We start from the raw sequence: 24,741 nt of genomic DNA, 5'->3' as shown, positions 1-24,741 counted from the left end.
GCAAGTGCCTTACAACAACAGGTACGCGTACAGGCACACCTCATTTTATTGCGCTTTGCTTTATTGCACTTCACACATATTGCATTTTTTAAAAACTGAATGTTTGCCATTACCCTGCATCAAGCAAATCAGTCAGTGCCATTTCTCCCAACAGCATCTCCTCACTTTGTATTTCTATAATTTTAGTAATTCTCAAAGTATTTCAAACATTTCCATTACTGTACTTGTTACAGTGATCTGTGATCAGATCTTTGATGTTTCTAATTGTTTGGGGGCACCAGGAACAGTGCCCATATAAGACACCAAACTTTTTTTATTGTTCTTCTAATAGAGTTGTCCCAATTTCCCCCCTTGGCCCCCTTCCTACCGGCCCAGCCCCGTCCCCCACAGTCTATCCCCACACTGTTGTTCTTGTCCGTGGGTCACTCACACATGTTCTTCGGCGGGTCCCTTCCCCTTCTTTCTACCACTAACCCCCATTCCTTCTGGCCACTGTCAGTCTGTTCCACGATTCCATGTCTTGGGTCTTATTTTGCTCATTAGTTTCTTTTGTTCATTAGATTCCTCTTGTGGGTGAGAACATACGGTATTTGTGTGAGACGCCAAACTTAACCACTAAATGTCGTGTGCCTTCTGACTGCTCCACAAGCCCCTCCCCCGTCTCTCTCCTTCCCCGCAGGCCTGCCTATTGCCTGAGACACAATGTTGAAACTAGGGCAATTAGTGGCCCTACGATGGCATCGAGTGAAGGAAAAGTAGCATGTCTACTCCTGGTGAAGATGCTGTGAAGATTGTTGAAATGACAATAAGAGACATAACACACACCTAGTTGGTAAAGCAACATGGTGGGATTTGATAGAACTGACTAATTTTGAAAGAGGTTCTATTGTGAGCACAATGCTATCAAACACTGTGGCATGCTACAGAGAAACTGGGTAGGAAAGGAAGAGAAAATCAGGTCCGCAAACTTCATCACTGTCTTCTTTTAAGAAATTGCCACCGCCCCCATCCTTAGCAATCACCACTTGATCCGTCAGCAGCCAACAACACCAAGGCCACACACTCTCCATCAGCAAAACATTATGACTCACTAAAACCTCAGATGATGGTTAACATTCTCTGGTGATAAAGTATTTTTAAATTAAGACATGGATGTTATGTACACACGAGGCTATTGCAGACACTGTATTAGTGTGACCATGATTTCTATATGCACTGGGGAAGCTCACTGGTGTGACTTGCTTCACTGCAACGCTCACTTTGTCGCAGTGGCCTGGTGGTCTGGAACCTGTCCGTAGTATCTCCAAGTGAGCCCATGTTTCTCGCTCTACTGGAGGCCCAAAGTCCGAAATCAAAGAATCAACAGAGCTGCTCCCTTCTGGAGTCTCTGAGAGAAGAACCCTGTCTCCTCTGCCTAGCTTCTGGTGATGGCCAGCCATCTGGACACTGCTGGCTTGTAGCTCGGTAACTGCAACCTCTGCTTCCACGGTCCCTGTCCACCTCCCTTCTGTGTCTGTGTCTGTCCCCACGTGGTCTTCGTCATTCGATGTGGGCGCACTCTCGTCTAGTGGGACCTCATTGTATCTGCAGAGACCCCATTTCCAGGTAGGGTCACATCGGCAGGTACCAGGAGTTAGGACTTGAACATCTTGTCTTGAGAGACACAATTCAACCCACGGGAGTCCCAAGTCACTTCTCTTCCTACGTGTTTCTCGCTCCATTCCCTTTGACTCCTCTCTGCCACCGCACTGTAGTGTGTGCAGCCAACACAGGTCACCCGAATACCACAATAGTCTCCTAACTGGTCTCCCCGACTTCTCTTCTTTTCCTGCCCTTTCACTCTCAAAAATCCACACTCCATACTGTAATAATAGTGTTCTTTCTAAAATCTGTGATAACGGCCTACAAACCTAAAGTAACTACCCAGTGCTCTGGATAAAGCCTGGAGTGCCACACATGACAAGAAAGCTCCTTTACTGACCCAGCCACTGCTGGGTCTCCTCAGTCTTCTCTCTCTGTCCCTTTTTATTTCCTTGAGCCCCAACTTGTACTCTAGCTATCCCCAAATCTTCGCAACCCGCTTTGGTAATTTTCTCCTTCCTCTCCTTAAAAGCCTATACGTCTTTAAGGCAAAGGCAACTGTGCTGTATTCTGAGGAGATTTCATCACTCTAAGTTTCCTCAGTGGGAATCTTATGAGCCATTTACTAGAGAAACCGTCTCCGTGGGTTTAGCTCTCTCTCCCTTCAGGCCTTTCCGCACAGAAAGGATTCCGCCATCTCTCCCCCTTTGTCCGTCAAACTCGTTTTTCAGGTCTCCTCTAAGAATGCACTTCCTCAAGGAACCCCCCCATTACTGCCCTTCCCCCTCTACACGCACACCCTGGCGTGGGCATCACCCCGTTACCTTCTCAGTCAACTGTTCACAATCCCACTAGTGACCCTGACCACACAACAGTCACTGCAATGTCTCCTCACTTGCTGCATCCCCCAGACCCTGAGTCTAGATCCATATTACAGTAGGAATTAATAAGCTCGTAGCCCTAGCGTGTAGTAGGATTCAAAGTATAGTTGTGGAAGGAATGAATTAATGGTAAGCATAACACTAGGAGCCAGGTTTGGGGAGATGGGTAAGGTGTATTTCCTGACTCTGACAGACCAGTTACAATCCATTGCACCCCAATGACAATAGCATCAGCATCAGTACAAAGTTTATAGAAGCCCAGAAAAAAAGACTTGTTCTGTTAGAAGAACTAGAGGACTCAAACAGATAAAAAATGCTTCCATACTCTTAGGACATCTGAGCTGGGCGTGGAGCCAATATCCCCTTCTGGTGCTTATGTTTTATGATTCCAGGTCTTTCATCAAAATTTCAAAGAACTTTCTGCCCTGTTTTAGTCTTTCTAACATGACTGATGCTCTTTCATCCGCCAAATTTTCAAGTCCTCTTCTCAAGGTATTTTCTTTCTTCTTACGTACTACGGCTCTTTACCCTTCTCCACAGACAGAGCATTTTGTTTTCTTCATTATTCTGCAATTGCACTATGTAGATTTAAAAAATAATGTTACACACACACACACACACACACACACACCCCATTGCTTGGGACTAACTATTGGCATCTTTTAATGATCATGGAATGTTCTCAGGTATTCCATTATATTTGAATGTTGGCCCTTTTCTGTTATCTCATTATCTTTTTTTGGCACACATTAGACCTTCTCTAACCTCTATGTCTCTTACCAGCCTTCCCTGTTTTTTCTCTCTGAACTGAATTTTTTATCATTTCTTTGCATCTTTGAGCTTACTAATTTGCTTCCTGCTATACCTAATCAACTGTTTAATCTAACCATTTCTGTTTAAATTGAAATTTTTATGTCTTTCACTTATCCAGGCTATATTTATTTAGATCTTTTCTAAATTGTTTCTATTTTTTTAATATTAAATTTTATTTAGTTACTTTTCAAGTACATTTTTTGTCTATTTCTCCCATCCCACCCCACCCCCCCCGCCCGGTCTCCCCCCTCCCTCCCATTCCCCCCCTCCCAGTCCTCATCTCTGTGTCTTTCATACTTGTTCCTCAAAATTCCTCCCCCCTTTTTCCCCTTAAGTTCCCTTCCCTCTCCCCTCTGGTCACTGCCCACTTGTTCTCTATTTCAGTGTCTTTGTTTTTATTCTGTTTGCTTGTTTGTTTTATTCTTTAGCTTCCTGTCAAAGGTGAGATCATATGGTATTTGTCCTTCAATGCCTGGCCTATTTCACTCAGCATAATGCTTTCCAGTTCCATCCATGTTGTTGCAAAAGGTAGTAGCTCCTTCTTTCTCTCTGCTGTATAGAATTCCATTGTGTATATGTACCACAATTTTTTGATCCATTCGTTTACTGATGGGCACCTAGGTTGCTTCCAACTCTTGGCTATTGTAAATTGTGCTGCTATGAACATTGTGGTGCATAGGTTCTTTAAATTGTTTCTATTTTCAAGAAGCTCTTTTATTTTTTTAAAACTATTAAATACTATTTGTTTAATAATATTTAAATAACAATATTGGTTTTTTTGCTTTCTCTGCCAGATACTTTCAAACTTCATAATCTCTGTGGGCCTAACTCTGTTATCGGTTCTTTCCGTTGACTTCCTCTCAGAGTGCTTGATTTCCTTGTGTAGTTTTTTAAACTGTAGCCATTTTTCTGGAAAAAAATACCTAGGAGAATACTCTGAGATCTGGGTTAAGATTACATGTCTCCAGAAAGTATTTGCATTTGCTTCTGCCAATTGCCCCTGGGATACCGCCTACCGGAGACCACTTCATATTGAATTGTTCCTTTTGAGATGCTCCAGAACACGGAGATAACATGAATTCCGAGTATAAACCTACATGCAGTCCAGCTTATTGTGACAGATTCTCAGAGGAGGTGGTGTTATTGTTTAATCTACTCAATGTCAAGGCTAAAATCAGGATGGTTCTTTTTCTGTCCTGGAAAGGTTATTTTTCATTCACTGAGATTGTAAACCTTGGGTTCCCATTTTGGTCCTGTATTTTATCTAGAAACCCTGACTAGAATAATAATGCTTTAGATTTTTTAATTCAAAAATAGAGATTACAACCTAATTAAATGGGGAGAGAGAAGGAGAATCGTGACTTGGTCTTTTGGGGCTCTGACCAAGTATTTCTGAGGTGTACCAGAGTAGAGGTGTGTCTGCTCATTCTACATTTTGCCATATCATGATTTCTTCTCTTTGTTAATTACCATCCCCTCCCCAGATTGCAAACTCCTTGAGGACAGAGATTGCCTTTCTTATCTGTATATGCTCCTTATAATATCCAACGCAGTGTAGGGACTACAGTACATAATCAGTTAAGTATCTGTTTTTGCTTCTAAGTCAGGTTTACTGCAGAGCGCCCCTCCTCTCCCATCCACCCAGGTGCTCGAGCCGCTGTTGGGGCGTCCGCCTGCTTCTCTACCCCCCACAGCTTATCCAATCTTCAGCATTTCACCTTTTAGTTTCTTTCAAATCTGATTTTTCTTCACTACTGCAGCCATGTTCTCAGTTTATCTCTAGTCACTTCTCCTCTGGTATACTTCTTAAAAGAAGAGTCCCTGAAAGGCGTTCCACAGAATCCTAGTTTTGCAAGCTTTCATAGATGAATCCATTTCTACAGGTAAAGAAGTCATTTTCCACCCAGCACCCACACTGACCTTTTCAAGTAAGTCAGATCACATCAAATCTTTTTATAAAGCTTTCGTGGGTCCTCCTTACTCTTAGATTAGAATGCAAGCCTCTCACTCTGGCCTATGATACAATATTTGATCTGACCCTGCATGTGACCTGGGCCTCATCTCTGCACTCTGTCCCTTTTGCTGTGTCCCCTCCAGCCTCACGGACCTTCTTGATGTTCCTTGAAATGATCAACCTTTTCTTGGCCTCTGTCTGGAACACTCTGCCCTCAGAACTTCACATGGCTAACTCCTTGTTATAATTCAGATCTCTGCTCATATGTTAATTTTCAAAAAGCTCTCTCCCTAAGTAGCCTGTCTAAACTAAGGCCTCCCTTCTCCACTCTGGTCTCCTCACTCTCTAACCCTTTATCTGAATATAGGTACTTATCTGTATGTTTTTCCTCTTTATTCAATGCACATTTCCAGGGCATCTGCTATGCACCAGACAAATCTCTTGGTAGTAAAGCACAAAAAAACTAAAACAACCTGTCCTCACAGAGACTGCATTTTAGTGGCTGTTTCACACATTTATTGAAGATTCCAATTTATTCATATCTAATAATTATCCAATCTTCCTTTTACTATCTTCTTCCCCCTAAAATGTAAGCTCTAGAATGAAAGAATAAGTGAACGAACATAGAGCTGCAGTGAGCTATCATTGTGGGAATGCAGCTACATATATGCACCCGTTGTTTCTACCTGCTAATCAGCCTAGGCAAAGATGGAAATCCAGGAAGAGCCTGCCTATTATGGTAATCCATTCTGGGAATCAGAGGACTTGGTAAAGTCTCAAGTCCAATAAAAAACCAAGCCCTCTTCCAGCCAACATTTGTAGACAATGATTTAGGTTATTTATTCAGGTCTTTTCTACTACTGCTGGGTCCCTCCAGGGGGTTGTACCCCACGGTCAGCTGCACCATTTGCACTACTGCCAATTCAAATATTTATTCACTGTCCTTGGACACCAATGAGGACAAAACCACTGAAAATCATCAAAAGTCTCCCAAAAAAATACTTTGTATCCCAGCACCATGGAACCTTCCAGAAAACTATTCTACCTTGGCAAAGCTATCAGAGAGTCCATTTTTATTTCACTGTTAATTATTTGAAGCGATTCTAAGTACAAGGCCTACTTGAATTATGTACTTTCTAGTGCTATTTTGGGCTTATAATTAATTGCACTCTTTGGGCACATAAACCTCTTACCCAGTTCATTATTCTTGGGTGGACTAAAGAATGTCAGTGACCTTCCTACAAATTTGTACAGCGTCATCTAATAACTAAGTTCATATTACTCTGGGAGAATATGCACTGTTGACAATGTGCTTAATTATCTCCCTAAACGATGTAGATATTGGCTGCTGGCAACTCTTCCCTCCCCTCGAAGGGAGCAGTGGCTCATCTCAGTATAGGGTGAACATTCTGCTGATGCTCCAACAAGGTTGCAGGTGCTCATAAAGTTTGAAAGTGAGAACACTTGGCCCAAGTGACAGCCTCTGGTCTGCTTAGTGAGTCTGAGCAGAGCCAAGACTAACCCCATTTCCTAGTCATCTGCCTCCTTTACTGAATCCTATCAGAAAAACAATTCATATTGAAAGTGAAGTTTTAAAAAGGAGTTTAACAAACCTCGGCCACAGTTTTAGCCACACCAGGTGGAGGAATGTCAGTCTGGCCCTGGTGATGCAGGATTAGGATGTGCTGAGAAACAAAGTGAAAAAGACAAGAAAACAGAAGTGGGCAGAAGTGGGACAGAAATTGAAGAGCAAACCCAAAAGGCCAGCTCCCTGGGGATGGTCTGGGCAAGGAGATTATTTCCAGACTTGCGATCAAATGACCCCTGCGGCTCCTAATTTGAACACTTTCTTCCTTTCTTTAATAGCATTTTTTATTCTAATAAATTTTGTAACAACATTTATAAAGAAATACAGAAACATATATATACATTTCATATATATACACATGAATATATTTTATGTATAGTGTGTGTACATATATATATACACACACATACATAAAATCAGAGATAAGTATCATTAACATTTTAGCCTTTTTGCTGATTTTTGAGAGTCACATCTATACATGTAGATGATATATATATATATATTATATACGAATCTATTGTGTATGCGAGTTATCATTTTTTGTCACATAGCCTATCATGAAAATGTTTTCATGTCATTAAAAACTCTTGAGAAACAAGATCTGAATGACTGAATACTGGTCCCTCTTGTGTCAATGTACTGCATTTTTAAAACCTATTTCCAACAGATGAACTTTCAGGCTGTCTTTCACAGAGATACGATCACAACTTCCTGGGTTATTTTTACCCAGGAAGTTGGTTTGGGGAACAAATTTATGTACTAAAGCCATAGAGGGTGGTGGGAAAAGTGGAATCTAGTCATTCATATCTATCATGAAACAGCACCCACTTATTGTAAGTCAAGATACCCTGCTTTTCCCGGGTGATCTCAGCCTTTTGGCTCCATCACCTTCCCAGGTCCAAACACCTATGTCCTAGGCTCAGCCAAACCTGGGGCTTTATTCACCTTCCCAGTGCCTCCCACAGGTAAGCTACGTGTTAGACCAAAATGACAGCTCTGTCTGTACTTCACTGGTTTCCAGCCCCAGCAGCTCTCCAAGTCCCATGATAACAGAAATCTAAAGCAGTGATTTTCATACTTTTTGGATTACCCCATTAGTTTAAAAATATATTAACATGTGCCTTCAACACATGTATGTGTGTGTGTGTAAATTATTTATATGTACTGGTGCGTGAATATTTTACATACATTAAAAAGATATGCTAAAGTAGAAAATTTAAGAAGTGAACAAAATAAATGAAACATAAGTTGTTTTTCTTCAGCCCAGTAAACTGCCTTGCATGTCTCTCTTCAGAGACCAGTGACTCAGGCCACACCTAACCAAAATGCCACATCTGAGCTAATGAATTCATACATTAACCTCCCCAAAACTGTTTTCACATCTGGTTCCTTACAAAGGGAAGGAATAGCTCTCTGATGGATTCACTCATCTGCATGTTTATAAGGACTCCCTGCACTAGGCTGCTAGCTCCTCCTTCTTTATAGACAGAGTTTGTGTTTCTAGTTAACTTGTTCACCCAGCATGTTTCAGTTGGGAGATCAGTTGAAAATATAGTTATGAGTGAATGTGTCTGAATGATATAACTAGATTCCACTTCTTCCACATTTCCACAACCCTCTGTAGCTTTAGCACATAAATTTAGTACAATAAGGCAGGTCCTGTTTCATGAACCATTTACAGCTGTTCCCTAAAAGGTCAAGGTAGAAGGAACCTTAATGGGTCCAGGACACCTGAGTAGGAACAGAGGTAGGTGCGAGTTCAGGAGCCTCCCCAAAGCACAAGTTTAACATGCCCATCAGTCAGTGGCCTAGGTACCAACCTAGAAGGTCTTTACAGTAATGGCACGCAGCAAAGATGGGTTTCGATGGGCCAAGGTAGAAGGAGGCCTGGTGAGCATGCAGTGTGAATGAAAGGCCTGCAGGCCTGAGAATGAATCTTGAAAGAAACAGTCAAAGGTAAGGGAGGTGCACTCCAACATTCACTTTCCCCCACATTTTTGCAGAGTCAGTTTTGCCCAAACAATATACCTAATCCAGGATTCATTCTGGCATCTAGATATTTATTATATGATAAAGAGCTACTCTTAAGACACAAAGTTTCTTCTCTTTTCTCCAAATCAAAAATAAACATACAATAAGAACAGTAAATTTAGAAAAAGCAAAATAAGAGTCATTTTTTATTATATGTCTCTTTAATTGTGTGACTCAAAGTTTATGTGAACTTAAAAGAAATCATTGTTGTCCGGACATTTTTAAAAATTCAGTTTCTCTTCAAGTTGAAACTATCCCTTTTCCAGCACATTTTGTGAGTTGGATGTATGTTGACTCCTCACGTAGCCCTGACCCACCCGCAGTCAATGGCGAAGACAACCGCAGGCGACATTGGCCAGAGAAGCCAATGTCTCCGTGGCGACAGTGACTTTGCCATGAGTTGCAGCCCTGATGGTCGCCAAGAAAACAGAAGAAAGATGATGTGGAGGGTCATGAAGACCTTTCCAGACACAGTGGACATTGTGGTCCTGCCCACCCCACCCCACCCCATAAAAATGAAACCATAAAAATGAATTTCCTCAAGAAAGAAAGACTAGCTCCACACCCCATCTTGACAAGGCATCTGTACACACATTCTCCTTAGCAGGGGTGTGAGCAGCTGGAAGCCAAAAACTGTTTCTAAAAAGGCTTTTTTCCAAATGTGCAAGGCTCGCTCCGAATTCTGACTGTACTCACCCCCTCCCTCCTCAAACTGTGCTCTCTCAGCTCAAAAACTTGACAAGATCATATAACCAGAGCTATTTAAACATCCTACTTTGGATAACACCTTCCAAGACAGTTAACAATTCTAGCTTGTTTAGACTTAGACTCTTCCATTCCTTACCCCCCACCACACAGGCACACACACACACACACACACACACACATGAATCCATCTTTCTCCTTAAGCCACCCCTCCTTACCTTCCAAATGCCAACTTGACTTAGAGTCAGCTTCTGGGTTTGGGATTGTTACTTCTCCTTAATCCCAAAACAGGTGCCTCTCAGTGGTTGAACTAAATCCATTTAGCTTCTGTCTAACTTGGAGGTCTTCTGGGGTGGAAATTTTTTACAAAATAAGTCTTACTCTTTAAAAACTAGTAATAATGATAAAGACTAATGAGAATACATAAACTATTATAAGACAGTTCCTGTCCTATGCATTATGCATTTATGCAAACTGTCGTGAAGCTACCAAATCACTGTGCAACTGGGCTCGACAAGTGTCTGGACTCAAGATTATATTGGATGCCTATTTCTGAGGCTTGGTTCTATTTAACATTTGTATCAGTTGACCTGCTTAGAGGAGCAGAGAATAAACTCATGAAGTTCCTAGATGGAATGGATAGCCAAGACATTAGAGAGCAGGATTAGAATTTCCCAGTCCTTGACAAATTAGCAAAACTGTTAGAGTCAAATATGTTCATCAGGGACAGGAAGGGGAAAAGTAAGTCATCCAAATGCGAACTGATCAGTAGCTACTTGCTTAGGAGCAGAAATGAAAAGAAAATAGATGTGAACACAGACTCGCAGCAGGAAATAAGCTTATCCAGTAGAGCCACCAGTGTTCATTGGGGTCTTTGCAACCCCCTTAAAATGGATTCAGATCCCCAATCCCTGGACTGTAGAAGTGGAAAGCCCTCCCCCAAGAAGTTAAAGAATTTCCATGAGTTTTTCTTTTTCATGGTACCTCTAGCTTCAGATTCCTGATTCCACTTCCTTAGCCTGGCTCCTGGCTCACATCACCGCCCTGCTCCAGTTGCTCTACCAGAAACTATGCTGACCCAGACATGAAAAACACTGTCCTCCCATGAGCCAATCCTGGCTGCCTGCAAAAGGGCCTGGCTATCTCCTTGGCTATCTGAGCTCTTGTTTAATCCATCCAGTTCAACTTCTACCCCAAGTTGTTGTACAAGCTGTTTTCCTAAATACGGACAGTCTTCACCCTAAGAGGAACTCTGGGGCCAGCCTTTAAGAAAATAACATTTACACCTGTGTTACCTAACAAAGGTGGGTATCATGACCCACTCATGCTCTAGCCAGGGGACAGCAAATGTTTTCTGTACAGTAAAGAGAGAGATAGTAAATGTTTTCTGTCTCTGTTGCAACTCCTCCACTCTGACACTATGGCAGGAAAGTGTTCACATACAACGTGCAAACAAAGGGGCATGGCCAGACGTGGCCCCAGGGTTGGGTATAGTTTGCTAACTCCTGCTAGACTTGGCTTCAGAATCTTTGACTTTGGGGAAGACTTTGCAACCATATTATTCAATCAGACCATTTTACGGCTGCAGAAAACAGGACCCAGCAAGTGGAGTGAAGTTTATGTGAGTTCTCAAGGCAGTTAAGTCAGGGGTAAAACTTCCAACTAGGAACAGGTAGCCCAATTCCCAGGCCAGTGCCCCCTTCACTGCAAAAGCACTAGGCTATTTCCAGAGGGTTCTGAAGATCCTGCGTAAATGGCAGGGTCTCTTCTAAAAATGTTCCCACTGTAACTTTTGGTGCAATGCATTAGCTGTACCATGTATGAAACACAATAGCACTATCTTTACAACATCCCTAGGAGGACCCAAGATGAATGTCTGGCTAAAGATTTAAATGAAGCCCTACCAAAGGGCAAACTTCGTGAAATCAAAGTAGAGCCTCGGGTAAATCTGAAAGAAAGTTCAAAGAGAATCTCCTTAAAAAGTTAAAGGCAACATAAAATCTTCATGTGCCAGGAGGAATGCTTTAAAGAGGAGCAATTGTGTTCCGTCTCCTATTAGAATGAAAAAAGCAAGACTGGAGAATAACAGATTAAAAAAAAACTTGCTAAAGGTAACTCTGTTACTCCCAATATTTGAAGACCAGAAGTCATAGAATTCTCCTAATAACTGGATCTGGGGTTGGCATGCTTTTTAGGGAGGGTTAGGACAGAGGGAAATTGACTGAGTCAGTAATTCTCGAAGTCCTTTCTCTCTCGTGAAGTCCCCTGAAAGCTGTAGGAAAGAGTCCTTCTCTGAGCCAACAGGGAAACATTGAACCATTATACTCAAAGAGAGCAGGACAGTTTCTTTAAGAAAGCTGTAAAATGTAGAACCCAAAGTAAATACTGTATTGGAAAGAAAACAGTTGTCCAAATTTCAAAGGAACCTCCCAGATAATAATCCCTTACATTGGCAGGCATTTGGGGTAATTCATGGGAAACCCACCACTCAGGGTTAGAAGCCTGAAACCCCTTTTCAAGTGTGTGTGTGTGTGTGTGTGTGTGTGTGTGCTTGATGCCTTTACCTCATCGCAGACCAGGAGGTTCTCAGAGTGGTTGGTTCCTGGTCTGCAATTGGAAGACCTGGTAACTTTGGTAACTTGAAGACCTGGTGTCTATTCCTCCTTGAAAGTCAGGGCCAAGTATCTCTGAGAACTTTTATTTTACAAGCTTTGATAAAGATAAATCATGGCATATAGCTTGGTACTAGTTAAAAATGGTGCCATCTGTTCAAAAACCATTTCTGGATAGCATTTCACAAAACTGTCCCAGAAGATTGTCTCAAGCCACAACTTTTCCAAAGCCCATTTTTCCAAATGATGAACACTTTGTGATTCTTTTTCATTATTATCATTTTTTTCCAGATGATCCAGGAACCTGCACATCCTGTGTTGTGGGGTATTACATGTAAGTCTGGCCACCTTTCTCACAGCACTGACTTTTCTGCAGTTGAAGCATTACCAACTTAAGCCTAATTTAGTGATAAAAGGAAAGAGGCCTTGCAGCCTGAAGCAACTCTGCCCTGTCAGGCTATTAATGAATAATTCTTGGACTTAGCAGTAAGAGCCCAGCTGTTTTCTTGCCTGGAAAGGAGGCCTTCTCTTTCTTGGTCCTGGAAGGCAACCAACTGACACTGATGTCTAGGAATTTTGCCATGGGTGACCAAGATTCAGACCTTGCTGGTTCTGGACAGACCTTAATAATAGGCCCAACCCCACACAAGTTGTTTCCAGATGTCTGCATGGAGACCTTGTCCCTAACAAGAGTCAGTGGGTCCAGGATGAAGTCAGGTGCTACATTAGCGCTCAGTCATTCCCTGGGTAATGAAAGACACAGACCACTAGGTTAATGGCTTTGATAAAGGCATTAAATGAAACACAGATACCCATCGCCCACAGAGTTCTCTCATCCAAATCTACAAATCAAACATGGCATGTCTCAGTGCCACCTCTTCTTCCCAGTCTAGTCTCCCTTCCCGGGTACAACGGGTGCCTATCTTGGAAGAAAAACTAAGAAAAGAAAAGGGGGCAAAAAGAAAAGGAAGGCCCAGATAATGTACAGGCTGCACAATTCCTCCCTATCATCTAAGAACTGGAGAGTTTATGATAAACTCCCACATTCGTTTCTTCTTTTCACCTTTCCAAAAACACTGTCAGTAACACAGGGTCAACGTCGTCCTCCAGAAGAGAAAAACAAATCTCAGAGAGGCTGTGGGTTCCCTCACGATGCACCACAAGCTGGTCGCAGCGTGGGGGTTACGCTGGAGTCACCTCAACTTGAATGGGCTTGATTCCAAGAGGCTTGAAATGCGGCAGCAGGCAGGAAGACATTGAAAGGGGTGAGGTGGATGGGAAGGAAAGGGAAACCCAACAAGCTGAAACATATTAAGAATGACCAGTTAACCTTATCAGTCCTTAACCTTATGGTTTTAATTCAACTTTCCCAGAGTTGCCTGTTATTCTCCGCATTGCGTGTTGTCTCTACATGACTGCGCTCCTGACCTACTGATTTAAATTATTGTTCCGTTTAACCAGGGGAGGAGGGGTAGAGACGAGGCTCCCAGACTTGACTATTAGAAGGTAGACCAGATGACAGTAAATGAGCAGAAAGGAATTTGTCAGCATGTTCAGAGTTGGCACTGACCCAGCCTGCGGCCTGCCAGAGACACCCCATGCAGAGACAAACAGAAGAAATGCGAGCATTCCTTGATGAGGTCGTAAGGTTGAGGGCACAAACTGTCCCCTGCAGGACCAAGGAAAAAGCACTCAGACCCAAAGAAATAGTGACCATGTAGAAGTGGGTGACTCCTGTGTCCCTCCAGCTGAACTCTACCCTTCTTCACTTTGACCCTAGAAGACACCCCTTGAGTGGCACCAACTTCCTCTGTCACCTAAGAGCACCCCCTGCCCAGGTTTGGAGCCAGCCGCGTTGCCTCTCCAGCTCACCATGTCCACAAACGAGTGTGTTTCATGAAACCCTTTGAGAAAACAGAATTGGCAGAGCCTAGAATAATTTCACTTTGTTCCATGTCATTTTGTGATAACGTTGATGAGATGCCACTGGAACTTGACCCTTATTTATATCAATTAGCCTATTTCATGACACATTATTTCACTGGGAGTTGCAGAACCTAACGACCACACTAAGTAAGGGCCAACTGTGTACTAAAAAGGGCACGCCCAGTATTGCTAAGGGTAAAGCATGAGGTATTTAGTTTGAGAAGCACACATCTCTAACCTTTCAGGATATTCAGTGACTTTCAATACAGGTAGTAAAACAGTCGACTGTAGAAGCTGGTATGGAAGAAATGCAAAGCCTGCCTCTGATACCTTGCTGGTGCTACAAAATTCATCAAAGGGCAAAGATCGGCTTCCTTCCACTCCCCCGTTCAAATAAGCCTGTAATTCAGGGAAGTATTCTACTATAGAATAAGAACGAGCAGTATGTGTAAAAGTATGTATACCTAAAAACTCGGGCACTTCGATGTTGATGTTAATCTTGTTACACTAAACTGTTCAGACCATGTGAGTACCATGGGGCAAAGGCATACAACCCACCCAAACAGACCTTGGTTAATACCCCAGTCCCACCGTTAACCTATGTGACTTGAAGCACTTAACCCCGAGACTCAGTTCCCTGATCTGGAAATTAAACATAAATATTAGCTACCATATGGGGATTGTGTGGAGGTTTAAATGAGCTAGTACTTGACACACAGCCGCTACTCCGTAAATAAATATCAGCACCCCTTGCTTCTCCCCAGTGTCCTCTCAGGGGCCCTGATAAGGGTGCTCAGCGGTCCCAAGGGAGGTGGTTTATGACTCGTTTGGAAGGCACGCAAAGGCCAAGGGGAAGATTTCACCCTTGAAACCCAAATATCTACACCTGTTAAAAAACGACGTGTAGACGTACAGGAGGAGGTTAAATTACGGTGGTTAAGAGAAATACGTCAACACAGCTCATGGAAGGCACTCTATCTTCTCCCCTAGGTTTAAACACCACTGTTACAAAGTCTGTCCTGAGAAGACCTACAGAGAAGAATTTGAATGCAAAGCCTGCGACACCAACTGCTGCAACTGCGACCGGAACGAGTGTTACTGGTGTGAAGACGGCTTCTTCCTCTCGGGTGAGCCGAGCTCGGTGCGGAGCAAGTGAACCGGGGCTCCAGCTCCACCCGCCCAGAGGGAGCTGTGTGATTGGCTCCCGGGTCCCAGTCCACCGGGGCCTCTTGTCCAAGCAGAAACGTTTCATTTGATTTGAAAATAAACGTGAGCCAGGACAACTTCCTCCTGCTCCTATGACTGGAGCCTAGTCCCTATTTCACTAATGAACCTCAAACGTCTCCAAACTGATGGAAACAACAGTGACTGCGGGGGTGGGGGGGGGGGGGCACTGAAGACAGTGCTTTGGAATCTACGTCACCTGGGGTGTTCGACTCTTTCCTTGAGACGTGATCCAGGTTGTCTATTCCCGAGCACCGTAAAAGCGAAACAAGACCCTTTGTCTTAGGTTTTGGTCAACTCACGGACTCCGATGAAAACCGTGCTTAGGAAGGAGATAGGCTGTGAGTCCTCCAATGACAGAACCCGAGTCCAGGGCTCTTGAATGCTCACGGGGGACAATGCGTCGGGAGGCCCGACGTGGCCTCCCGCTGTGCTGTTGGAGATCATTTGCTCTGCAGATTTTCAAGAATGTCAGTTTTTTTATTCTACACCCTCAACCCTTTGAGCTGACACCCAGCGTAAATTCTCAGGTAAAAGGCGGCTTTAAATGGCCAATTTTTAAAGACATGTCTATTAGTGGAAATAAGCTAATGCCATCCTGGTTTCTTTTATAACAAAGTCAAACAAAAACGTTCCTGAGCTTCCCTTGGGCCCGTTTAGAACTTGGCCCTGAACAGAGCACTGAGCTAAACCCGCCAGCGTCCCGCCCTCATGCTTCCTGTCTGTGTTCTTCCGTAGGTGGCAGCTGTGTCAGGAGCTGTGGCCCTGGCTTCTACGGTGACCCAGAGGTGGGGGCATGTGAGCCCTGCCACCGGGCCTGTGAGACTTGCAGCGGCCCCGGTTACTCCGAGTGCACCGGCTGCCAAGCGGGGCTGCAGCTGCGGCAGGGGACATGCGTGGGCCCCGCCCAGTCGCAGATGGAAGGTGCACTCTGGAATGGTATGTGTCTCTGGAGGGACATCGCAGGTGTCTAGCTGCCTTCTCGGCCTCCCTCTTTCCTTCCCTCCCTCTTTAACCCTTGCTTTTGCAATGCCAAGAGATGAAGGCTGGGCAGTGAAACAAAAGCTTGGAATGAGAATCAAGACTGAGTCTCTTTGATGCTAGAGATGGGAGAGGAAAGCAGGCTGTAGCTGGCATGTGGCCAGAAGGGAAATCCCAAAGGGTAATTTACGATCCGTCTGGCCCCTCGAGTTTCCACCAGAGTGGAGCAGACCTCTGAGCACAGAGAGTCATAGAAAGAAATGGCCCGATGCTCATTTTCTTGAAGTTTTCAGAGTAGCTTCAATTGTTCATGTATCTCTTCATAAGGTAGAGAAAAATGCCAGTAGGGTAGTCTATTTCAGTGAGGCAAGGAAGTACTAACTGTTCCAGGGTTGGAACTAAAGCTGAAGCAGCGATCTGTCTGGGCGGATTGTTAGAAGTTGCCATCATTCAAGCTTGCCTTTGAAAAGTCGCCCTCTCCAGTTGCAGACAGGAGAGTGGGGGTCCTGAGAAGGGGTGGGAATGAGGAAGAATGTGGGAGCTTAGACTCTAACAGTAAAGGCCTGCACGTGTTCGTTCCTACCTGAGTCTTCAGAACAGACCTCCTCATCTTGGGGCCTCACCACAGGCGTCCTTGCAAGGTGATCACAAACTTCGGTGGCCTCTTCACCTCTGAGGTGGTCAGAAAACAAAATCCTCTTCCTGCTGGGAAAATCTGACTCACTTTCAATGCAGAGACCCTCATGCAAACAGGAAGTGCTCTTTATTTGATTGTGAGGCAGGGACTTGTTTAAACAGTCATTTCTGTGCAGAAGCAACAGCAACAGAAAGGGGGTCTGCTCAGGAAGGGTCTTCTAACAGCTGGAGAATGCAAGAGATCTGGGGCAGCAGTAGGGGCTCTCACTGGGCTTCAGAGCAGGGATGTCTGCGGCTGCTGTTCATGACGGCACTGCATATGTGACAAAGGAAAAGTAGCTCGGAGACCATTGCAAACCCAGCAAAGCAGCCCAAGGCCAAGGAGAACACAGGACGATTTCAGAGGCAGAGCTGGGAGGAAAACCATCCAATGCAGATTGGGATATCTTCCGTGAATTACAGCCGAACCAAAATGCTGAAAACGAGTCTGTCTGCTATTCAGGCATGTAAGAGGCAGTGCAGGCCAAGGGGAAAATAGTCTGGTGCTACGTTTCTAGCTCAGAACATCTGTATTTTATCTGGCATCCAGATGATGAAAAAGTCCAGGGAGCCAAGAGGCAGAGCAGACTTGATCTCCCAAATGATTACACGTCCCTCTCAACTGGACTACGCACTTTGCAAGCAGAGACCAGGCCTTGATCGCTCCCCTTTGTCAAAGCACCACGCCCACCACTCTGCATTTTCTACTAGCAAAATGCAGTGTTTTTGAAGAGAGAAAGGAATTAGTCCATTTGGGGATTTAGCACTACTAAAGGATTCGGGAAGCAGATGAGAATGTTTCTCATGGCTGGACAAAAGCAATAAAAGCAAGGACATGGCTGCATTTTTCCACTTCTATGATCTAGGAAATAAGACATGCAGACTATTAACAATGAGAAAAATCTGTTCCTTCGCTGAAAGGTAAGACTCCGCTTCCACGGCACAGATTAGGCACCGCTGCACGGATAGTAAGCGGGAAGGGCACCCCACGGAGCCCTGGGAGTATCTGAGTGAGGCCTACGTCTTTCTCCCCACTTCTTTTCCTTAAAAAAGCAAGGTGTAGGGTGAAACGGCAGAGGGGGTGGGGGTTCCAGAGAACAAGCACTAAGCAGCCACACCTTTAAGATGATGGAAAGCAGACTGCAGTCGTCCTGGGTGAACTTAGAGGGAGCCCAGACCAATGACAGAGTATCTCTGAGTGAGTGTGGCTGCCTGGTGCCACCAGCAAGGCCATGGTATGTTTCCGACCCAGACCCAGGTCCAGGTAGGGAAGGTGAAATGAGACACACTTTGGTCCTTTCTTTCACCCACTCTGCTCCTTAGTGCTGTGATTTCCAACCTTTTTCATCTCATGGCATACATAAACTAATCACTAAAATTCTGCAGCACCCCCCAAAAATATGTGTTTGCTGATCTAACAACAACAACAAGACAGGTATTAAGTTTGATTCATTCATATCAGACAGCTATTGTGTTGGCTGTGATCATTTTTTTATTTGAAAATCTAAAGGAGAAGAGGTCAGTGCCCCTGACTACATAGCCAGGTATTGCAATGTTTTAAAAATTCTTGCAGCGCACCAGTTGAAAAATCATTGCTCTAGTGGAAACAATAAGATAATTCTGGCACCCGAAGATTATGAGCGCCCCTGTGTCTAAGTCGGCATGTACCGGGGAAATACCCTTGAAATAAAAATCCAGCCAGAGTTCACTGAACTCCTCTTTTAATAAGGTGGCTACTCATGATGAGAGTGACAGCGATAGGAGGGCCATCGCACTTCATCAGCTACCAACAGAGTGGGAAGACCTCCCATACTAGGACAGGGATGGAGAATTCCCTACGCGTCAGACTAGGCCTGGTAAATCCTCCAGCCTCGACTAAGTAAGCTCCAAAGAGAGCTGCTCAACTCTCTGTTCTTCATGCCACCAAAAGGCACTACACTAAAGGACAGATCATCCCCAGGTTCCGGTCACTGGTATATAAAGATTAATTAGTCCAGTAACAGTACCCACAGTAAGGAGGCTGCTATTGGCTGCAGCAGTGATTCTGGCATCACACCAAGCTGCCAGTGGTGGAAATGTTCGGGTACAGCAGGCACGGGCTCTGAAAGAGGACAGTGAGCTCAGTTGGTTTTCTGCAACCATTGCTGGGTGTGGAAACAGTTTATTCCATTACTGTGAAATCACTTGGACTCTGTTAAGTGGTTTTCCCCCCAGTGGTGCCGGAAAGTCCTCCATATTTTCCCTACCCACCTAGTCCCATCATTGATTAAGACCATGTTTGTAGCAGGCTCTAATTACATATTCCGATGGTAGTACAATCTACAAAGCATAGATATGGTGAATTAACTTCCTATCTTTGACCACATCCTAGCAATTTATCACTGGCCCGTCTTTTGATCTGAATTCCTGTGCTTGAGAAGGACTGGAGTCCCAGTCAGTCACAAACACTCATGTGTGAAAAAAATCTCAATACTGGGAAGTATGTTGCCTAAGAGTAACTAAACATTAGAGAACCTTAAAGATGCCATGAAACCTGATCATTACAAGGACTTAATAGATGTATATGGCTGCCTCACTCAGAAATGAGTGCAGAAAACACGTGTCTGGGTAATTTGACCTCTAGCCCATTGGTACGAAGAAGCCCCGTGCAGCCGGCTGCACTGATTGTCAAATGTCCCAGAACTTTGCAAGTGGGTAGTAAAATCATCAGCAGCTTGAAATCATCTACGGCGGGAGTACTTGTACCACAGAAATTGGCAAATACAAAAAAATCAACTTTTCTCTCTTTTTTTAAAAATTCTAAAGAGCCCTATTACCAGTACAGCCCTGCTTTGGCATCTACCAAACAATTCTACAACCCGAACTCATTACTAAAACATCTCTCTAATGAATGAGAGTTAGGCACGCCTGAATTCAAATCCTGGCTCTGTTCTTTACTAGCTACGTGACCTTGAACAAGCGACACATTCTCTCTGAGCCTCAGTTTCCTCATCTTTAAAATGAGAACATGAAACTACCTCACACAGGTCATTTTGAGAATGAAATGAAAGAACACACATAAAGCTCCAGGCACATAGTATCACACAATAAGAGTTAATCCAATCCCTAACCATTTATCTTGATCCAGTTTTAACACATGAAACACTAGTTCACTTTCAAAACAGCCATCCCTGGCTCATGGAAAAAAGTGGGGGGCCTAGAAAGTCACACAGGTCTGGGAACAGCCGTCCCAGAGAGAAGGCGGCCAGCGCTGCTCAGCTGGAGCGCCCGATGCCCGCGGGGTCCTGCCCACACCCAGAGCGCGCACTCACAGGGGTGCTGAGAGCAGCTTTATTTATCGGCTGGGCCAAAAAGTTCATTTATTTTTTTCCATAAAAGACACATTTTTTATTTTCACCAATAACTTGATTGATTTGGATATTTTGAGTACGTCAGCTATCTCCTGCATGGTATAACATTGATTGTTCTCAATTAATGTCTTCATTTGATCGCTATTCAACTTCAACTGGTCTCCTGGACCGTGGAGCATCATCCAGCAAGAAATGTCCAGGATGAAACTTCACAAACCACTTTTGACACGTTCAATCACCACAGCACCTTCTCCATATATTGCACAAATCTTTTTTTGTGCTTCAGTTGTGTTTTTATCTTTCTCGAAATAATAAAACATAATATGCCGAAAATGTTGTTCATCTTCTTCCATCTTCAACATTAAAATGGCTACACAAAAATTCACCAATTTTGATTTCTTTTAAAAAATGCATGCTGATGTGACAGCTGTCACAATACAATCTAACAGAATTTTTTTCGAATGCAGTTAAAGATAACTAAGTGCTATTAGAGCCACATTACAGAAAAAAAACAAATGAACTTGTTGGCCAATCCAAATATAACAAATATTAAGTGAATTATAGTTCATGGAAATAAATACACAAACCATTAAAATGATGTTTTAAAGAAATTTTTAAAGATTTTATTTATTTATTTTTAGAGAGAGAGGAAGGAAAAGAGAAAAAGGGAGAGAAACATCAATGTGCGGTTGCCTCTCACTCACCCCCTCCTGGGGACCTGGCCCGCAACCCAGGCATGGACCCTAACTGGGAATTGAACCGGCAACCCCTTGATTCAGAAACTGGCACTCACCACACCAGCAAAGGGTGTTTGTAAAGAATTTTAATAGCAAGATAAAATGCCTGTAAGATTTACAATATTAAATGCAAAATGTAGGGTCAGTACTAATGACACTGACCTTACATTTTCCATTTAAAAGAAAAAATAAATGAATTATGGTTCATGAAAACAAATTCACAAGCCATTAAAATTAATGTTTATATGGAATTTTGATAGCAAGAGAAAATATCTATAAGATTTATAATTTTAATGCAAAATGTAGGGTCAGTGTTCTGTATGCAGAAGATGTAAATGACGACACAGGTGTACACAGGTATAATCACACTCACACATAGACTATGGGCCAAAGCCTATGCAGCAGACATTTCTGGGTGGTAAGATGATAGGCAAAGTTTATCTTCTTTATCTTTTTGCACTAAAAAAATAAAACACTTTATTTTTTTTAATAAAAAAGAACCTGTGCTCACTTCAAGCCCATCTTTGGTGAAGAGCCTGCTGCAGGAGCGACGAAGGTGGAAGTTTCAAATCAAAAGAGGTAACAGGGAAATAGGGAGGAGAAGGCGATCACAATGAATCAGGAGTCTCTGTGATTCGAAACCAACCCAGGAACCTGGGTGGCCAGGAGCAAGAGGGATGAGGAGATCACGAAAGGAGAGACCACAGCACAGAGCATGAGTGGTGCACATCAGGGAAAGATGCAGCAGAGTTCTGCAAGGAGTCTTCTAGAGCATTAAAGACACTCCCGATGTGCTAAGTGCTTATGCCTGGGAAAGGGAGGCTCCCAAGAAAACCTCGGTCCTTGCAGCCCTTTAATAGGCTGGAAAAGCACTGTTTACATCCTTAGTCACTGCAGCATTATTTGATATAGCAAAGACTGGGAAAAAACTAACTGGTTACAATAAAAGACCAGAAAAATGAAGTATGGTACATCCATGCAGTGGAATACTGTGGAGCCATAAACAAGAATGGTGAGTTTTTTTTATGTACTGGGAAAGAGTGTTTTCTAAATATATGGAGTTACAAAAAAAAAAAAACAAACAGGTAATGTGACAAACTGTGTGAACAGATGCAGTTTGTATAAAAAGAATAGAGAAGGAATTCTGAGAGAGGCTTCATGATATATACTTTTTGTACATTTTGAGCCATGTGACTATTGCTCATTTAATGCAATAAAACACCAAGAACCCCTGTTTATGTAGTTGAGCTATAATATTTTTAAAGAATGAACACTATATTTTCTTGGTCAAGGTGATTTTTGTTTTTGAGGTCCTATAAAGTCTATAATTTCTGGATCAGGAAAAAAAAGAGAAACTATGACCAAAGTTAAAATTTACTTGTTGAGATTAAGTCACTAATATTTTACCATGAAGAGCCCTGGGTAGGAATGACTATCCATTGCCCATGCTTAATGGCTGTTAACTGTGTGTGTAGAGTGCCCTCTAGTGGAAGCATGAGAACATTACAGAATTTTATACTAAGTGTACCCCAGTAAAATATCGAATTGCCAGAATGTGAAATGTGTAATTGCAAATATATGTGTATGTGTAGATACATACATGACATTTTACACAAACATGAAAAAATTAATTAAAACCTCATATCTGTGTTACTATAATGTTTTAGCATAAAAATGATAAAAGTAAATCAGCCGATGGCTGGGACATAAATTGAAGATTTTCAATTTCTCAATGTCTGACAAATAATATTTTATTATGTTTTAATAATTGCTCTCAGCCATTAAGTGAGCATCTCTCTTCCCAGCTTCACTGAGACATAACTGACATACAACACAGGCAGTTCCGATTTGTGTAGCGTGACGATCTGTGTGCACACACTGCAAATGGTCCCCACAGTAGGATGAGTTAACACGTCCATCACCTCCATGGTTAGCTTCTTGGTGATGAGAACGTTTCAGATCTACTCTCTTAGCAACTTTCAATTACAAAGTACAGTATGTTTAACTTAGTCACTGTGCTGTACCTTGCCTTCCAAGAACGTACTCGTCTTAAAACTGAAGTTTGTAACCTTTGACCTGCATCCATTCCCTCCACCCCCACCCCCAACCCAGGCCCTGGCAACCACTCTGTTTCTGAGTTTGGGTTTTGAAGATTCTACATAGAAGTGAGATCACACAGTATTTGTTTTTCTCTATATTTCTCTCAGCATAATGCCCTAAGTTTCATCCATGTTGTTACAAATGGCAGGATTTCCTTCTTTTTATGGCGGAACGTTACCCCATTGCATACACAGGGTAGGGCGAAGTTGGTTTACAGTTGTTCGTATGGAAAATAATCATCAATGACAATACGAGAATGAACTCTGCGTTTTGTGCACTCACAACTGTACCCCGTACGCACCACATCCCCTTCATCCGTTCGCCCACCGACGGACACCTGGGCTGTGCCCACGTCTTGGCTGCTTTAGGTAATGCTTCAGTGAACGCTGCGTGCAGACCTCTCTCAGACAGTGATTTCATTTCCTTCTGTTATTTACCCGGAAGTGGGATTGCTGGGTCATGTGGCAGTTCTATTTTTAATTTTTTAAGAAAGATTCATACTGTTTTCTATAGTGGCTGGACCAGTTTACAATCCCACCGACAGTCCATGGGATGTTCCCTTTTTCTACATCCCTAACCCGCACACGCCTCGTGTCTTTTTGCTAACAGTCATTCTAACAGGGGAGGAGTGATATCTCACTGTGGTTTTGATTTGCATTTCTCTGTTGATTAGTGACAACATATGGTAGCAACGGAATTGTTGCTCATCTCTCTGCTGCCCTGTTTTTTGTGTTAAGTGATTTGTCAGGTTAAAAGGACCTTCAGGGAAAGATTTTAATGTTTATGGGTCACTTTCATGAAAATCCCGTTACTAGCATTGCTCTGCACAGGTCTAACCGAGCCCTTAATGGGGCCCCGCAGGGAGAGTATATCAGTCAGTCAATCCGTCTACTAGAAAACCAAGGCAAATTTTTCTGTCCAAACTATGCCACTCAGCATGGCGGGATGGACAGACACGTATATCCCTATATCTATGCCCATACCCACCCACCTACCTTTGAATCTAGTTTTCTTTGTAGCAAGGTTCCAGCTAGTTAACCATGAGCGCCATCATGGAAACCAAGCTGTGCCTCCTCGTGCCACTCCAGGTATAGAACAGAAGAAAGAGAGAGGGAAATAAAACAAAAGCCTCAGAAATGTGGTGGAAGGAGACGAAATCAGGAGGAGTGAGAGGAGGCAGAAGGCACCACCATTTACTAACCTGTGTGCACACTGCACGCACATTATCCCACTTAGTCTTCACAACGGTCCTGTCAGGGGAGAATCGCTTTCTCTCATTTTAGAGACACGGAAAAGCAGGACTCTGAGACTTTAATCACTGTATCCATGGTTACCCTACCTAAGCAGCACAGCTGGGATCTGAAGGCTGGTGTGACTGGAGAGCCAGCTCTGCCAGACTGACTCTCAGAAAGAGAAGAAAGGAACTGCAAAGCAAGGGAGAGGGAGGAAGGAAGGAAGGAAGGAAGGAAGGAAGGAAGGAAGGAAGGAAGGAAGGAAGGAAGGAAGGGAGGAAGGGAGGAAGGAAGGAAGGGAGGAAGGAAGGAAGGAAGGAAGGGAGGAAGGAAGGAAGGAAGGGAGGAAGG

At 43.4% G+C, this 24,741-nt stretch overlaps 1 protein-coding gene across 3 annotated transcripts in view; it reads left to right on the top strand.

Annotated features, from left to right (window-relative positions):
• Positions 1–24,741, top strand: part of PCSK5 (proprotein convertase subtilisin/kexin type 5) — a 419,085-nt gene that overhangs the window by 359,160 nt on the left and 35,184 nt on the right. For 2 of the 3 annotated variants that reach the window (XM_053656427.1, XM_053656429.1), the window contains 4 exons: positions 12,457–12,499; positions 15,082–15,218; positions 16,054–16,254; positions 21,557–21,637. In XM_053656427.1, the coding sequence (XP_053512402.1) occupies positions 12,457–12,499; positions 15,082–15,218; positions 16,054–16,254; positions 21,557–21,637 (462 nt within the window). The remainder of the gene's footprint in view (positions 1–12,456; positions 12,500–15,081; positions 15,219–16,053; positions 16,255–21,556; positions 21,638–24,741) is intronic. The other variant, XM_053656428.1, reaches the window with a different exon arrangement.

The sequence above is a fragment of the Artibeus jamaicensis genome, unplaced genomic scaffold (genome assembly GCF_021234435.1).
Source record: "Artibeus jamaicensis isolate MK-2021 breed Jamaican fruit bat unplaced genomic scaffold, CSHL_Jam_final scaffold_1964, whole genome shotgun sequence".
Classification (NCBI taxonomy): Eukaryota; Metazoa; Chordata; class Mammalia; order Chiroptera; family Phyllostomidae; genus Artibeus; species Artibeus jamaicensis.
This window is presented reverse-complemented; position numbering and strand designations above follow the sequence as displayed.